Source organism: Etheostoma cragini, chromosome 11, assembly GCF_013103735.1.
Source record: "Etheostoma cragini isolate CJK2018 chromosome 11, CSU_Ecrag_1.0, whole genome shotgun sequence".
In the NCBI taxonomy this organism is placed as follows: domain Eukaryota; kingdom Metazoa; phylum Chordata; class Actinopteri; order Perciformes; family Percidae; genus Etheostoma; species Etheostoma cragini.
In genome coordinates, this window is record NC_048417.1 from 5,622,170 (window position 1) to 5,640,609 (window position 18,440).

The 18,440-nt window shown below is 40.9% G+C and overlaps 2 protein-coding genes across 5 annotated transcripts in view; both read right to left on the minus strand.

Moving 5' to 3' along the window:
• Positions 1-7,564, minus strand: part of abcb6b (ATP-binding cassette, sub-family B (MDR/TAP), member 6b) — a 35,846-nt gene extending 28,282 nt beyond the window's left edge. Inside the window, exons 1-6 of the mRNA XM_034886016.1 lie at positions 7,505-7,564; positions 6,595-6,796; positions 4,670-4,762; positions 4,454-4,530; positions 3,109-3,224; positions 2,837-2,958 (exon numbers count right to left, since the gene is read on the minus strand). Coding sequence (XP_034741907.1) covers positions 2,837-2,958; positions 3,109-3,224; positions 4,454-4,530; positions 4,670-4,762; positions 6,595-6,796; positions 7,505-7,564 — 670 coding nt within the window. The remainder of the gene's footprint in view (positions 1-2,836; positions 2,959-3,108; positions 3,225-4,453; positions 4,531-4,669; positions 4,763-6,594; positions 6,797-7,504) is intronic.
• A 7,416-nt stretch (positions 7,565-14,980) lies between these two features.
• The window catches only part of kalrna (kalirin RhoGEF kinase a), a 105,702-nt gene continuing 102,242 nt past the window's right edge, over positions 14,981-18,440 (minus strand). For 2 of the 4 annotated variants that reach the window (XM_034885102.1, XM_034885103.1), the window contains 6 exons: positions 18,264-18,425; positions 17,854-17,932; positions 17,580-17,631; positions 16,578-16,726; positions 15,995-16,133; positions 14,997-15,834 (listed from right to left, as the gene is read on the minus strand). In XM_034885102.1, the coding sequence (XP_034740993.1) occupies positions 15,277-15,834; positions 15,995-16,133; positions 16,578-16,726; positions 17,580-17,631; positions 17,854-17,932; positions 18,264-18,425 (1,139 nt within the window). In that variant the 3' untranslated portion in view covers positions 14,997-15,276. Of the gene's footprint in view, positions 15,835-15,994; positions 16,134-16,577; positions 16,727-17,579; positions 17,632-17,853; positions 17,933-18,263; positions 18,426-18,440 lie in introns of all 4 variants that reach the window. The other 2 variants (XM_034885099.1, XM_034885101.1) reach the window with 2 other exon arrangements.

Genomic DNA, 18,440 nt, shown 5'->3' on the forward strand with positions numbered 1-18,440 from the left:
GTAACTTTTAAATTTTTCTGAAACTGTGTAATTTTTTATCGGATGATCTTAAAAACACCGTGGCAGACAGGGGCAAGCGCCCTGCAACTTTAGTAAACACATGCAAATAGACAAAACACAAGCAAATTAATGAAACAACTTCATTAATTTCACAAGACGGCAAATGCGACCAAATACATAAACGACCAAATACATAAACACGCTGCAGATAAAGAAATGATGCAAAATAAAAAGTACACAAACCCTGTAAAAAGAAATGCTGCATCCAGATTACACAACGGAAGCTCTCCAGGCCTCTAGGGGGAGCACTAAGTAGAACAGCTTGATCTTCGACCCCACGGGAGAGAGCGCTCTGCTTTTCTGGCTGCAGCCTGGAGACCTCCTGTCTCATGCTACCCGTCCATAGACTGTATATTAAATTAATGTTAATAATATACAGTCTATGCTCCCATCTCATGCCCTTTCTGTTGGTGCCGTCCACAAGCTTTGACTTTTCAAAATAAAAGCTTGCGTCTGTCCGCTATGTCTCAATACTTTGGTGTTTTGGATGATTTTGAAATAATACAATAACTTTTCAGCAGATGTCTTACTTACAACATGATGGAGTAAGCGGTTTTGTGTTTAAATGTGCGGGGGGGGGGGATTTATTCAGTTTGATAAATCCCGAGGTCTCTACAAAGGTATAGCTTTGTATTTCAAGAGGGAATTGTTCCAGAATATGAATACCGATTGATCCTTTATTTTGTTGGTAACTGTTGTATACCGTTGTATAATCACAATGTTACACTTCATTTCGGACCTCGAAAGGAAACCTTCTCATGTAATATGGATTAAAAAGACGATATAAAAGATAACGTTATTCGCTGTTCCACTCAGCGCTCCCCCTAAAGGCCAGGAGAACTTTGGTTGTGTAATCTGGATGCAGCACTTTTTGTTGAATTTGTTTTCAGGGTTTGTGTGCTTTTTTTTGCATCGGTTCTACATTTACAGTGCATTCATGTAATTGGTTGTGTTGTGTGTGCTTGCAATGTTCTCAAATTATTGAAGTTGTTTTCTTATTTGCTTGTGATTTGTCTATTTACATGTGTTTTCTTAAGTTGCAGGGCGTTTTCCCCTGTTGGCCACCGTGTTAAACACCTGTAACAACAAACGAGACTAACAGTAAAAAGAACGCAATTTGTAAGTAGTTTTTATTAATATAGGAACACATTCTGATGGGTCACAGATTTCCTCGTTACATCGGGAAAATAACCTGTGTAAGTGAGCATGCAGATTAAAGGTAGCAGGCAATTTCTTTATAAAGGCCTAATTGTATTTTTACATTTTAGAAGTTATCTGCTCTAGTGATGGCTGATACTGGGGCAGGATGACCACAGGAAAGAAGAAATTAAATGAACAACTAAAAGCTAAAAGGGAACGACAACGGGCAAAACCTGAGTTGATGTTGGTCAGGCTTTCAACACATTCAACTATTAGGGATTGTACATGATTTAAAATGCCCCCCAATGGGCCCTCGGGTATGTAATGTGTCTATCTCTTTCATCAAATAACTTTACAATGTGCAATGGGGTTGCACATAAGTAGCCAACATTAAAATACATCCCCCTTTCATTTAGCATGGACGTTGTATTCCTTTTCCGTCTTTGTTTTACCTTAATATCTATTTTCCCTTTTCCCCTTGAAATACAATATCGAAATTAAAGTTATTATTACGTTGGTTGCTTCAACAATCTCTTAATGCTTTGGTCCGTGTTACAGTGACAGTGATAACGTTACCCGGTTTAGCTCACGAGACATCCAAAGTAAGCTAAGTTACTGTATGCAACACTTGAAATGCAACAATGCATTGGTAACTTTTTCCCTTATTGTAAATGAATGATTTTCTGTCTGAGCAAAACATTCATCGCAACTGTATGCCCTCCCTGTAATGCTAACTCAATAATAGAAGGGGCAACCATGGAGAGAAAACCCATTGTGACAGCAGGTGAGGTAAAAACATTATTGCTTTTTGTCCAAAGCGGCCGCTGGAATCAGCGACGGTGTCTTTGCAAAATAGATAGTAGAGACAGCAGAAGTGGAACGTGCTGGATGTCAGACTTTATCCCAGCAATCTACATCCGGTTAGTCAGACTAGGATGGGGGCTTTCAAAGTGTGGCACTGTGTCTTCAAAGGTTAACGCTTTGGTATCATGGATGACACCACTATCCCTGATCATTACTTAATCATCCTAATGTTATCATATAAACATTGTTGTCATAATGGCAACGCCTGCTTTCATTTCTGTCATTTGTTGCCCACAACTTTGTGACGATGTAAAAAGAAGCATAACTTTGACGGACAACAAAGTAAACCCGAATGGTTGAGGAGGAGGGCCACAAATGAAATTTTTTTTTGAGTTCTCTATTTGAATTTAAAGTCAGAACTCCATCTCAGAACTTGAATACATGTGAGGCCTTAAATCTCTCCTGTTTATAAACTTTAACGAGATATCAAAGTTCAGATGACCAGAAAGGATGGTTAATAACTAAAACAGCACACACACACACACACAGACACACACACACACACACACACACACACACACACACACACACACACACACACACACCAACAATAGATAGTCACAGTTTAGACACAGGATAAAAAATGGGAAGTCAATAAGAAATATTCAGGAAACGTGTAGAAACGTATAGTGACAGGGTAAAACACCCTTCAGACAGGCTGATTAACCATTTATGCAGCCAATAGTAATATTTAGGTATATAAAATATCTTCATATTGATAATGTGACACAAACACACACACACACACACACACAGACACACTCTGACTCACTGAGGTAGAGGACCATGCAGGTGAAGACGATGAGTCCAAACCACACATTAAAGTAGGAGACAAAGTAGATGATTGCAATGAAGATGTCACAGATGGTGGGGAGGATACTGAACAGGATGTAGCTAAAGACAGACAGCAACCATAGGACTAAGTAATGAGTGTTGTTGGGTACCGTGGTTCAATGGCCCTCATTGTATCCCAAGAAGAAGAACTTGATTTGGTAATAGAGTTGAGGCTAAATGTCTCCACCTATCTGCCTCCTCCTGTCCTACCTCAGCAGGTTGTTGATGGAGGACGTGCCTCTGTCCACGCTCCTCAGCACGTCTCCGGTGTGCCGCTCCAGGTGCCAGCGCAAAGACAAGCCATGCAGGTGGGAAAACAAACACACCTGGAGTGTGGAGGGGGGGTCAGAAACACGCTTCCAGTAATGAGACTACACACACCATCCACAGCCATAATGCTGAATTTAAAAATGAAGTTTACAGCTCTAACCCTCGTATTGTCTTCCCGTCAAACATGCACTTGTTGTCGAGACTACCGATGCTAGAAAATTTAAGAAAACACTCAAAGGAGTGATCAATAATTTTACTTGCAAAGCCATGGCGCAAAACCATCCATGTTTTTTTTTTTTTGGGGGGGGGGGGGGGGGGGGGGGGGGGGGTTAATGTGATTTAAAGAAACCTATATTCTGAAAGAGAAACTTTTGGAAATGGGGTAAATGGGTGGAAGTGGCTCAGTCCGCAGGGAGTTGGGTTGGGAACCAGAGGGTCGCCGGTTCAAGTCCCCATATGGACCAAAGTACAATACACTGTGTATTGTGGCTGGAGAGATGCCAGTTCACCTCCTCATGCCAGGTGCCCTTGAAGTCATTGTATTCCCCCCAACCTGCTAAGGGCACTGTGACATGTGTGTGTGTATATATTTTTTTTTTTCAAGGCTTAGGGATTTCTAACAAAACGAGTGCAAATTGTAATTTCCCCACTGGGGATCAATATAATTATTATGTTTATTATAAATTTGACTCAAGGACAACAGGAAGAGATTGGGGTCCTGGATGAAAATCGTCCTCGGATAATAAATATATTCTGTTTAGTGAAGTATTTGTATTTAAAGCTAAATCACAAACTAATGTGAATCTAAGTTTCCTTAAAAAAATTAATGCAATTATTAAGTAGCACAACACATGTATTTGTTCCAGTAAACAATGGGACTATATAAAATGCTCAAATATGCTCTACCTGTCATATATCTATTTCAGTTTCTTAATATGGTTTATACCAATACTCTTCACCTAAATATTTGTATTTCTGAAAGGATCATATCAATTTAATTTGTTCTACTTTTTTCTACCATCTAGTTATTTTATCATTTTGTCCATTTGTTTATTTTTATTTCTTTATTTTTGTGAGATTAGGTTTATGTTATAATGATATTTTCATATCACTTTGTTGAGTACAACATTGTTATAACAGAAACTCCAAAAACATGACCCAAGTTATAATAAACCAGAATCACGCTTTAATTATTCTGCAAACTGTAAATGAGCAAATAAAAACAGTAGGAAGTGAAACTCAAAAAGTCAGATTTTAAAGGTGAAAAATTTAAGTCAGAGGGTACCTGAACGCCTCGGCTGGTAAACTGCTGGACTTTGATCCACATGAACTGGCGAAGGTTGCTGATGAAACCAGAGGTCCCTGCAAGGACCAACCGAGGGAGATGCCTAAGCATTTCATGCACAAATTCACTCTCAACCACACAGGAAGCAGCTTGTATTCTGTGACAAAAACACATTTTATTTTGCACATACACATTCCTCTATAAATGAACACACACCTGCCCCTCCGCCCTGAAGGAACTTGAGAAGTGTGTAGATGCAGACCGTGACAATCAGCGAAGTCCAGCCGCCTCCTGCAGAAAGCTCATTCACTGCGTGCGTGCGCACACACACACACACACACACACACACACACACACAAATACAAAACATTTTGCATTTTGTCTTGACCATCATAAACTTTGGTTTTCAAATGACAGTCAATTTCAGTGAGGCAGCTGGAGGACGTCTTTTCCCAACAAAACACACACACACACACACACACACACACACACACACACACACACACACACACACACACACACACACACAGAGAGAGTCATGGACACATTCACATAGTACCCTTTCTGCCCCAGACACATTCTCATTCATTACCATTTTGTACAAGTGCTGGGAATCAGGATGCACTGAAAAAAAAGACAGAGATGAGAGGAGGAGGAGGAAGAGGAGGAGGAGAAGAAGAAAAACTGAAGATTCATACAATGTGAGGAAAGAGGGGAGAACATAACATAAAAAGATGGAGAGAAGTGAATAAAGAAATGTGTTCTTTAACTTTATGGTGTGTGGATTCAGTGGGGGGTGGGGGGGTATTTTCAACTCTTTGGCATCGGGTCCTGGATTCGTAGGCTGGGAGGCGGGGTCGGAGCCAGAGACAAAACGTCTGTTGTACCGGTGTGTTAACTCCACCAAAAAGGCCGCTAATGCCGGCTAAGCATGACTGGCAGGAGGGGTGACCTCCCAGAAAACCCTCCAAACACACATGCATGCACACGCACACGCACTCTCTCACACACACAACGTCACACCAACACCCCCCCCACGCACACTCTGAAACCTCCTCCACGCCCTCCTCATCACACAAAGAAGCACTCGGCTTTATTCTCACAGCACTGACTTATACTTTCATGTTGCTCCAGGAGCCAAATGGCCAATTTTCTAAAGAGGAAAGAAGCTGACGACAAACTGAACGCTGACTTCCTCTGAAGTGCAAACTTCTGGGTTGTTACCTTGTGGTGGATGCAGTCTTGTGCACAAAATAGGGCACAAAAGACGTTGGCAAATGATAACACTCCCCTGAAAAGTAACAGGCTACTTCCTCCTTTAAACCAACCAGATCTCATTCCACAGTGAAGTGTTTTATAACACACGACTACACCAGCACTAACTATTTTAAGGTGTAGTTTACGATTTAGGTCATTATATAATATCTGATCCTATAACTAATTGTATGAAGTAATTGGTTGGCTGTTGTTACTGTGTTTTATGGATGTGATCAGTTGTTGTTTGGTGTTGAACGTTTCTTTGGCATTGAGTGAATGATCAATGGTCAGCGTTTGTGCAACTGCTATCCAGTCAGGTTTGATGTATTATGCTTTATCTTTGAGTTCATTTTCAAATATTACAGAAATGTCTATTTAAATCTACCTAAAAGGTTCATATGCATGGTTCACATTCAAAATTATTCCTGTTTACTGTTATGTTTGTCTCCTTGAGTAATGCAAAAAAATTACATGTGCTTTTTGACTCAAAGGCCCCATATTGTAAAAAATAAGATTTCCATGTCTTTTTTCATTTTTTTAAGGCAGGTCAAGGTGCTGTATAAATATATAGAAACCTTTAAACAGACTTTCAAAATATGAAAACCTGACAAACCAGAGTGTACGAACACACTCAGACAACACACACTCGGAAGAAATCAAGGACATAAGGAAACAAGGGAGCCTCAAAAGGCATGAGCACACTGCCATCTACAGTATGGACAGTAAAATGACAAGCGTTTCAGTTAGATTTCTGTTCCTGAGATGTGTTTGTATAAAGTTTTTCAGTTTTTGTATGATTACATATCACATGTTTTAAACTACACATTTAGTGGACTAAGAAGGACCAGGATGTCCTGTTAGTTTCTCCGTTTGTAATTGCTTACCAATGTTCTTGGAGTAAACAGGCACCAGCACATTGACCAGTCGCTCTGCTGCCAGCAGGCCCACACACAGCAGCACGAGTCCCTGCAGCGCTGCGTTGCCTTTGGGCCAGACGTACGGCAGTAACAGTTTCACCTTCCTCCCAAAGCCTTGCCACACAGACGGCAAGGAAGAAGAGGAGGCGGGAGAGGAGGAGTCCTGGATCTGGATGGAGAGAGAAAAGAGTCAGACTATGGCTGTTTGGTATGTGTATTACCACTTGAGTTGTTTTAGTTTATGTATATATAATGTCTTGTTTTGTCTGTTCGTGTTCAGACTGAACCAGACTTTTATTTTCTCCTGGCTTTATTTGCAAAGATTCCACTGCTGGGAAGAAACTCTGGATGGTGCAACAAGTCCAAGACTAATGTGATTGGTTTAAAGAAATGCAAACAACCCCTGGAGACACATTAAAGCGCTTTCTGATTTGACGCTCCTATCGCCAGGGCAACAGCATTGGCCTGTGACTTCCAAAATGAAGCAATACAAATTGAAAGTGAGCAATCCACCGATTTAGCATTGTACACTAATAATAATTTCTAACTCATTACATTTTTTTAAGTACAAAAATCAATACAGCAAAAGAGATACCACATCATATTTCACACTAACCTGGCAACTACATCACCCACAATGCTACTCAACTTTTTTCGCTTACACAGTAGTGATACCTGTAAACAAGCTTAAGTAAAACCGACATAGTTCCCCTTAATTACTTACAAACCGGATGAAAGTTGACCTTTGGACAACTGAACACAACCAAACACATTTCTTTCTGTCATCTCACAAAGAGGCACAAATGGAATCTCAGTGTCTGATGTTAAAATAAACTTTACAGAAGAATTTTGTAAGAAATCCCACGAATGAACTCACGTCCACATTTGCGACTCCACGTTTTCCTCCTCTTCCACTCTTCACAGAGACATCTGCCATCTGATCACCTGCAGTTAACTCTGGTGTAAAAACGCTTCCTTCAGCAGCAGCTACAAGCCATACACACACATCCTTGTTACAGGATTACCGGCAAATATTTCATCAACCGGAGCTGTATTAGTGGCTGAAAGTTAAAACCTGCAGTGGGGGGTTTTAAAAGCAGTGAGAGTGACTGCACACACACACTTCTGTTGTGTTTTGAGCTTTCAGTTTAAAGTAGCTCTGGTCAGCATTTTGCTTTGAGCTGTGAGCAGGGCGGCGTGTGTGTGAGTGTGTGTGTGTTTGTGTGTGAGAGAGAGAGTAAGTTTGTGTGCGAGAGTGTCATTACAACAAGCTTGAATATAAAAAGAATACATCAAATACTGTATTTCTATATTTTATGTTACCATTGTATTTCAAATGTATGGAAAAACTGCCTCATATAAGTATAACTTATTGCACGACTTCATTACATTGTATCCCCTGTACTGTACAATTTATTTTAAAGTGTGTAAAGTGGGAAAGGAAGAAAGGCATAAAACAATTTTTGGAGGAACATCTTCTGAAAAATACATGTGTGTAGAGGAACTTTTCACAAAGGAGATGACTCATTATTTAAAGCAAAGACATTACACATTATGATCGACATAACAGTTGATATTTATAATTAAGTCTGGCAATGAGTTCAGTTCATTTTACTGCATTTTTACAAAATCAGCTCCCTAAATCTAATTTTTAAGGGAATTTTAACATTTCATATTGACTTCCTGCAGACATAGACTTAACAGTTCTGTAGTCCTGTCTGATCAGATTCAACACAATCAGTGTGAAAAATCAGTGTGGAACCAAAATCTTTTTTTAAAACTTTTTTTGGGGGTTTGATATGATCTGTTCATCTAAATTGTTCACCCAGACTCTTAAAACAATTTTAGAGTAGAAGCTTAAAGGTGCTCTTAGGGATGTCACGTATTTTAGGCTACAACATTTGTTGTCACGTACAGTAAACGTCTTCTCACTATCCGCGAGCTGCCTGTCCCCAGAACACACTGTAAACACACGGTGTGGAGACAGTCCAGGGTCTACAAACAGCAACAAAAACCATCTGTGCCCACCTGCACCATGAAGCATTCACAAACAGTATTCCAGCGTTCCGGCCAATACCCGACAAGAAGGATTTGGGGTTGGGGGGTGGGGGGTTAGTGCACGGAAGGAACGGGGGGGGGACGGGATGAGGAGGAGGTGGGGGCAAGCTGGTCTCGCTATGGAGAAAAATACTTCTAACGTCAACAAGAAGTAACGTCCCCCAACATCACTTATCGCACCTTCAATTGCAGCTTAAACATGTTCAGTAAAACATGTGGACATGTGAATGTATTTGGCTTCTTACTTAACTCAGTCAGTGGCCTGAAAGTTACATAAAGATGAACCTCTGTGGTACGAATCACATGCTTTGTTTGAAGTATTTTGAATGAATGCATCAGTTGATCATTTCAACCAGTAAAGACACCGAGTGCTATTGGTGAATCTTACTGACATTTAGTCTAAATGTTGGGCAGTGGACACACACGTAGGCAGGCGCACACACACACATATACAGAGAGAGACCAAAAGGGTTTTCAGAGATAACACAGAAAGAGGCAATGATACAAACAAGCAGGTTGTTTATTAGTAAAGAGTAACAAACCAGCATGTTGGAGGAAGAGGCGGCCTGTACAGAAGTGTGAGGCTTCACACAGCAACATGAAGCCATCAGCGTAACGCTTCTCTATGGACAAAGCTCAGCACGAACACTATCAGGACACCACACGGGCTAGCATTCAACAGGGTGGAGCCACCACGGTGCTACGCGGCTCATCAAGCCATCACAGATGCATTGTGGGATTGGGACCGCCGCCCTGAAGCTTGACTCTGTAGAGAAGAAGATCTGAGTTTTTACAACAGACAACGCCTGATCAGAGGGTTTAATGACACCTGTAGTTAAAATGAGCTATCAGCTGTGGCATGAAAGTGACTTGCACATTGATGCATCATTTATTAGAATCCTATAACGTAATATGTAGAATGGCCCATTTCAGAATATGGGCCATTCTGCATGATAAGAACTTTTACTCTTGGTATATTTTGATGCTAATACTTTCGTACTTTTACTTAAGTAAAATCTTGAATGCAGGACTTTTGCTTACTTATACTTCTTCCATTACTGATATTTAAACTGTGAGATTATCTAGAAAACATCTCAACCTGCTGAACTGTTGGTGGTAATCACAGTTCAGTTTTCTGACGTTTTTCATCTATCTGCGCAAAGCACATGACAAACAAGTGTGAATTGGGTTAAACATCATTCTTAAAATAGGTCTAGAAGCTGACTGAAAGACCTTTGAATTCTTTCTCCACGTTATAACTTCTAAATATTCCCAATATGATGAAAGACAAAATGTGAATGGGCCACGTCTCATCAAAACATCACTAAATAAGTTGTCTTGGTCTACTTTCTTTCCCTTGTCTTTTTGATCTTGTTGGTTGTAGGAATTTCCCAAAAAACAGACTCAACATAAAACGACTGATTCAATTTCTTTCTTACTTCTGACAGACCTGGTTGATGGATTTTAAGTAGCTGAGACAACCAACAGATCAGCTCTGTTCTTCAGAGTCAAATCCAAGCCTCTGATGTGCTTAAACATCAGGTTAAGTAAAACCAGAGGGTGAAGCTGTACTGGCTTTAGACAGAACCAGCACATTACATACTGCACACCACTAGGCGACTGCAAACTCAAACTTCTTTCATATTTCCATTGCCAGTTTAAATCCAGATGAGGGAACAGATATTTAAAGAACAATCTCATTCCAGAAGTTGCATCGAATGATGTCTAGAATTTTTATAAGACAGAAAAACAGACCTCAGTAAAGCTTAAAGGTGCCCTGCCACCCGTATTTCATTACTTTGTGGTAATGTCTGAAGTTCTACCATGGGCTCAACCATTTTTTGTGGTATAGAAAGCCTGCAGGAAGACCCAGTTTGCTTTGTGCCAGTTCTAATTGATATTTAACGAGCTAAGCTGCTTGACTCTGATTGGCTAACAGCTAGTCAATGAGAGCCTGGCTATCAGCATCCTTTACCCAGCGCAACTGGGCGAGCTCATCAATAGTAATGAGCTCAGGCAGCATGACATCAGACTGACCAGCTGTTGTAATTGACCGGATTTCTCCTCTTATTTCTTTTCAGTGGCGAGAGCTGAGAGAGGAGGTAGCAGTTCATCTTCACATTAACGCACATGGACCTTATATATTTCAAAAAATGCAAGTAAAAACTGTTTAGTGTGGCAGGGCACCTTTAACTATTCTGGTGAGTTACTGAATAATGACGAGCTTTGGAGGCTGGGCTATACTTTATACTTTAAGAAGACCCTGAATGCTAAAATACCACAAAGCAGAGCACATATTTTACTTTTTCGGTTGAAATGCAAACAGAGTAAATGAAGGGCTCAGGCTCCTAAAAAGATCATTGAAACCAGCTGAGACAGAACTGTGTCATTTTTGTTCAGATTTTCATCGTCATTATTGTTTGACTTTCATAAACGACATACGTTTGCTTACTTAAGGAAATTTTGGATCACCTTTAACTGTTAGCAAGAGTAAAGATTTGTTTATTACCCAGTGAAAATCAATAAACTGAAGGCAGTGAGAGTCCTGTGGCAGCCATGTTAACTGGCGATTGGTTGTATTTTATTCAAGAGAAACAACTTGGAATTTCACTGCTAATAGGCGGCCAAGGCTGCAAAGTATGGAGGCTCAAAGTGAACAATATTAAATTATTAAATTAAACAATACGTATCATATTGTGAAATAAACCTGCACATTTCATTACTTTATTACCACACGTAATTTTAACTTAATTCCAGTTTGTTAGTTTATTTTCTTTTAGTCTGTTTTTAAATGTCACAACCTTTTTCCCAGTGAAAAATCCTTATTTCATAATGCCACTTATTTCATATTTATTTTATGTTAGAGACCAACAGTCAATCAAGTCACATCAATGATTAGATTTCACAATTTTATGGTTAAATAACATTAGTTGTCCATATTTATCTATAGTATGTGTTTGACATGTTTATCTAATATTGAACTCTCCGAGTCTCCATAGCTGACCAAGATGACAGATTTTTCTGAGGGGACTTTTTTAGTACTTAGTTGTCAACAGCATGTTGCCATTAGTATGTTAGTTAATCCAGTTAGCAGTAAACCATAAGTACTTTTCAACTTTATTTTAAGCCATTTAACACAAAGCTGTGTCACGAGGAGAAGGTAATGCTGTGTTTGTCTACAGAGTTTGCTGTCATGCGTTATGATGAGGTGCCCCTTCAGTATACAGCAGAGAAAGCGTTTCCGGGGCGCCTGGGTAGCTCAACTGGTAGAGCGTGCGCCCCATATACAGAGGCTTCAAGTCTAACCTGCGGCCCTTTGTTGCATGTTGTCCCCCCTCTCTCCTCCCTACCTTTCATGCACGAATAAACAAATGAAGGCCTTAAAAGCCCCCAAAAAACCTTGTGTTTCCAACCTGGAGGGGTCGCCTTCCTTTGGGAAGTTAAAATTTCCAACTTTCCTGATTCAAAGTCCCTGCTGAGAAGATGAAACAGCAAAACACTGCTGATTCACGGGTACCTGAATATGTCTCGATAAAGCTGCACTAATAAACACAAACTACTCACAGGATGTTGTTGCACTGGACATCAAAGGGTCAAGTTGCTGTAGCACCATTCTGCATCCCTGACGGCATGAAACCTAAATACTATTGTAGTGCACTAAATCCTCGCGGGGCGGGTGGGGATGCAAAATTGTCAGAAAGGAGCATTGTAAAAACGAAAGCAGGAAAGATGCAGAGGACAGCACTTGTGATGGCAACACATTCTACATTTTTTACATTCATCAGTAGAAACAGGACCGTAAATTCCCATTCAAGAAAGATTCAGCAGCCACATGAATTATTTTACAAGACGAAGGAATGGGACCCATACACTATGGTTGGTTACTTGCCACAGTGGCTGGTAAACAACTGTACAAACAGAAAAGAACACAAAATGTAACAGGTTTTCTGTTTAACAAACAGACAGACTTGATTGATAATTTCTAAACCATCCTTGGTGAATTTACATGCAGGGTTTCCCTGATTATTCTACTTTTTTTTGTAAACTACCAAAGCAAATTTTTGGGACAAAGACAAAGGGATATTCCGTCTCCATGGGGCCTTCCCCGTGATCCTGTGGAAGATCCAGTAGTCCTCTGTTTCACCAAGCGATGTTACCGGCTAGAAGTGCCCATTTCAACCCAGTTCCTTGTAGTTCACAACAGTTTGGTTCAGTATAGATCCCTCAGTGGTCTGATGTAAACTCCAGCAGTTCACTACAACCCTATTCCCAATGTAAACTCAGCCGCTGCACAGTCCAGCATCAGTGACTTTGATTTACTCATCGTACGTCAACTCCACTCCACCGGACTGCCCCGGGTCACCATTGCAATTACACTTGCACTCTCAACTGCAGCCTTGAAGTAAAGAAACATTCAATAAATGAAAGGCATACCATAGCTAGGGTTCAGGGCTGCAGCGTCCAGTCCCAGAAGCTTTCCATGTTGGTGATTTAAAACACAGCTACAGTTGTATATGTACAGGTATTCCGCCATGGTGACATAAGTAGTCTGTTATGCTTCATGCCAAATGGACAAACAAAATTACATGAATATAATTTTTAAGTCCAGGTATTTTAGCTTTTTCTTCTTTAGGAGACACTTTTTGTAATCTATTACCTACGTGGAGAGGATTTCTTTTTTACCAGTGATTTGGACGAGCAAGAAAAATTTATAATGTAGTAAATTAGTGTGGATGTGGACTGTTCCCTTCTTAACAGAGTACCACACTTTTCAAGACTACATTTAGCAGAACATCCAAGCTATGAGGTCAAATGTCTGCTTGTTAGTTGTTGTTTGTTCTGCTTATAATTACATTTCATTCATTAAGTTTTTGATGACATTCTCGATGGCTCTGCTGAAATCCCCCGTCACAATTAACAGCTGTCTTTTTGTTACTGAGGCTTTTGATTGAGACAGGCTTCAAGTCATACGCAGTGACAGTCCCAGGATCAACACACTGACCCAGGATAAGAACAGCAAATCAAATGTTGAGTGGACTGTAACTCTGGCGGTGATCAGTCAGATTCCCTTTGAAACTGTTCAGACTCTGAAATCCTCGATAAGAGTTCCACCTGATACTAATTCAAACTAACTCTATGATATCACACAAGGGTGTAACTTTGGGTTCAACATTGGTGGGGGAGTTGGGGGGGGGGGGGGGGGGGGGGGGGGGGGGGATATCTCCACCTATCTAGCGAAAACATTTGTTTCATTATTAGGTGGGACAAATAATACCTGGGGTATCTGATGGTCATCCCCCAAATACTTTTGTGCATCAAATGGTTTATTTCCTGCATTCTGGTGAATTTTTCTGTGACAATTTGTGGCTTTTCTGCATGCAAATGTCTTCATTCATGTAAATATTATTATTAATTATAATTCATTAATTGACTGTATTGTTCAAAATTTTCTGCAGTTTCAAAACATTACATGTTTCTTTTTCTTTTTTTTAAGGAAACATGCACATTTTAAATATTTGCCTGTCACAGCATTTCCACTCTTTGACGTCATTTTCCCGCCAGTTTTGATTATTGGTTATTATCATCAGTTGTAAATAATCCCACATCCCCTTCCATAAGTTACGTCTACAGGTCAGGAACTCACAAACGCTTGTTCTAATATATTCAGTAACGTTAGCCAAAGCATGCTAGCTGAGCATGGGCGGTGTAATGCTTCTCGGTGAGTGTGATTCTGCGGGCCAGTTGGCTAGTGAGACCAATCCCTGCCGCAGTGCTCCTGAGCAACAGCACCATCAGCCTTCCGCAGATCCAAGTGAAATAGACAAGATACAATTAGCTCGTTAAATAATGTTTAAATGCCTCCAATATATCATCTGTCCCTGTAAAAATAAACATTACAAATATAAATTAACAGGATGCTTTTTTTCTGCTCACAGTGGTGTTTTTTAAATTTGAGGTAATTTCTTTGGGTACTTATGGGGTGCTAGGCAATGTATGGGACCAGCTTCACATGTAATTGGTCTATATTCACAACTTTCCACTTCCGGGATTGCCCCCTTGCTGCCTGAATTTTTGCTTTTAGGACTATGGTCCTCAGATCTCTGCAGGGTAAATCCAGACAGCTAGCTAGACTGTCTGTCCAATCAGAGTTTTTTGTTGCATGACTAAAACAACCTTTGAACGTACACATGTTCCACCAAAACAAGTTCCTTCCAGAGACTATTTTACAGATGCACAGTTGCTCCGCTCAGCGCTACCCAAGACGGTTGTGATTGGCTTAAAGAAATACCAATAAACCAGAGAAAGGTTTCTCTTCCATCCCGGACTGCTGTCTGGCAAAATCAAGACTTCATGTAATTAATGGTTGATGCAAGGCGAAAGATCAAAGTGTTAGTCAGTAATTAAATATCATACAGCCATGGACTCATGGTGCCACAGGAAGGATTCAGGCAACCAACTTCCTTTCCCACTTCCACATTAATAAATACAGATAAGTAAATGCTTCTAATATTTTTGTAATGTTATCGTGGATGCCCTGGCGCTCCCAGAGGGATTGTTATTTAGTGTTCACACACTCAGAGCCTCGGACCGTCACGGTGTGGTGCCCATGCTGCTGCTCACCAGCCCTTTGACATTCGTGATGGGCCGAACGTCATGCAGCTGTCTCCTTCGGTCAATGAATGTGGCCAACCGTGTGGTGTCCAGGGGTTTCTTGGAGTACTCCCCACCGTGTGCACCCCCGCGGCCCACCCACGGGTGCTGCAGACAGGAGGTAGCACTCGGCCTTTTCCTGGGATCCTGCTGCAGCGCCGAGGACACAAAGTCCCTCGCCGCCTGGCTCACATCGTGGAAGTATTCGTCCGGGAAGCAGAAATCCAGCCGGCAGATGTTGACGCAGGTTTCCTCCGGTGATTCGTCCAGAAACGGGGAAACGCCACTGAGCATCACGTAAGACAGCACGCCGACGCTCCACACGTCTGTCGCGACAGAGACCGGCGTGCCCCGGATGAGCTCGGGCGCAGCGAACTCCGGGTTTCCGAGCAAGAGGTGGACGTACCGGCGGTGGGCGGACAGCTGCACGGCATCGCCCAGGTCGATGAGCTTGATACCCGGGGTGGGAGAGCGGAGGTCCACCATGATGTTCTCAGGCTGCAAGACAGAGGAGCAGATTTGCAATCAGATGAGAGTTAATGATTTTATGTCAATAATACAGACGATTCATTTAAACAAATGACAAAACGTTTCAAATTGTATCTCCATAACTTTAAATATGGGTAACAGCGTACACAAACACTCATATAGGTCTCACCTTCAGATCCAGGTGTGCCACTCTGCAGGTATGAAGGTGCTGCAGGGCCTCTAGTGTCTCTCTGATGAAGAACGCCACCTTCTCCTCCATCAGCTCATCGTGGGCCACCAGGTAATCAAGCAAACGCCCGCCCTCGAGCCTGACACACACACACACACACACACACACACACACACACACACACACACACACACACACACACACACACACACACACCAAGTAACATTCAGATTAAAGCATGAATATATTATGTATTCATATATATATATATATATATATATATATATATATATATATATATATATATATATATATATATATATATTTTAATTTTTTTATATACAGATACAGAAAAACTAAAATAAATACTCTTGTCCTTAAGGGATTACAGAGAAGCAAAAGGTTTTTGGGGTCCTACTTTTTTTGAAATGTCCACACCCTTATCAAAGTTTTCTTAATGTATTTTTTAAATAAACAACCTTACAACCCCATAAGAGAAAGCTCCAAAAAACATTTGCTGAACAATGAATCAATCATAAGTTAACTGTGTAAATGGGACATGGTTTGAATCAGTCAGACTCACAGCTCCAGGATCAGCATCAGAGAGGTGGGAGACTCGTACGTGTCCAACAGCGCCACCAGCTGGTGGTGCTGTAGGTGCCCGAGGACGTCTGCCTCGTGGGCCACCTGCTCCTTCTTCTGCATCTTCTTACTCACAAATTTAACTGCAACCTGAACAGAAGAACGACACACGGCAAGACAAAATTCACTGCAAACTGAAATATGCAAGTTCACAGTGAGAAATACAGATATGCTGCTATTTTCCAGAAATTAATTCTGAACTTTACCTCAAACACAACACATACGTAAACGTATAGAAATGTTTAAAAACTACTTCTTCTTAAACGACCAATGTGTCGGAATGTCTCCCGCCTAGCCTTGAGATCATATCTCACAAACAACTCTCTCGCGCCACGCAGTCCAAAGTATATATTACAGCTACGGTAGCCTACACGCTTCAAAAAGCCCTGATATCATCCATCCATCTAAAGATTAGGTGAGTACGACAAACTGTCTTGTTGATGTTAGCCATGTTTCCTTCTTCAAAGTTGCCGGAGCGACCACACCCCTTAGCAGATTAGCAGCACCTGTGAGTTTATCATGCGACAGCAAAAAAAGCAAATGGCGGAGCGGAACGTCCTGTATGTCCCTTACCGGCTTCCGTATTTCAAGATGCTACCCCAGTTCATGAAAATGCAAATGCAAAATTTCAAGCCAATAGGAATATTTAGAATTGATGGTGGTGGTCAATATTCATTAAAAAGGATATGTTTGTGAACGAGCAACACCGATTTTGATAACTAAAAACGTTACACACTGGACCTTTAAAATCTACTAAAGATGAACATTAATACTTTGGGAATAAAATGTACTTATCAAAAGGTGCAAGTGCATCTTAAACACATAAATAGACCAAACTGCATCCTAAATGTCAACTAAAACACTTGCCTGAACAGTAAAGAGTAAAACACACTTTACAACAACAGGTTAACAACAACAACTCAAACTGTCAGGGATGCCCTACCTCTTTCTTTGTAGACTTGTTGAGACATTTCCTCACCACTGAAAACCGTCCCCTGGTGAAACAAACAAGCAGAAGAGAGGCTGAACAAAACACACACACACACACACACACACACACACACACACACACACACACACACACACACACACACACACACACACACACACACACACACACACACACACACACACACACACCAACAGCTGGGCTAAAAATCATTTTATGGTTGTAATAGACATTGCTTCAAAACTCAAAGTGTTTTGCGACGGTTTACCTCCCAATCTCACAGATCTCAGAGAAGGTTGACTCAAAGTTGTCTTTCCACTGGATCCCTGTTCCATCGTACCCAGAGTCTGGACAGTGAAGGAGCAGACGAATCAAGGATTAACCCTTTAAACTGTTTTAGGTTACAAATTACTTCAAAGTATCTACATAAGAGCGACATGGCACTGTCATGTGTGAAATGGAAATATTTATTCATAATTCAAATTGAAAAGTCCAAAGAGAAAAAAAAAAACAAGATCAAATTAAACATGTTATTATTCTACTGTGCTATTAGGAATAACCATGCCATAATAAAATTTATAAAAGAAAAAGGAAACAAACTAAAATCTTTTGATTGAGAGAAACATTAAACATGAAACCCAAAATGGAAAATAAAAATAAAACTGTGTGCAGACGTACTGCTATTGGGCAGGGTGACCATATTTGAGGGCTCGGATGGGGGGCCGATCCCCCAGCGGTTGGAGGCCCGCACTCTGAACTGATAGTGCCCTCCGGGGATCAGTGTGTCAATCTGGACACACTCCTCTCTGCTGCTGGCCACCTGCTGCCATAGCAACGAGTCTGAGGGAGAGAGAG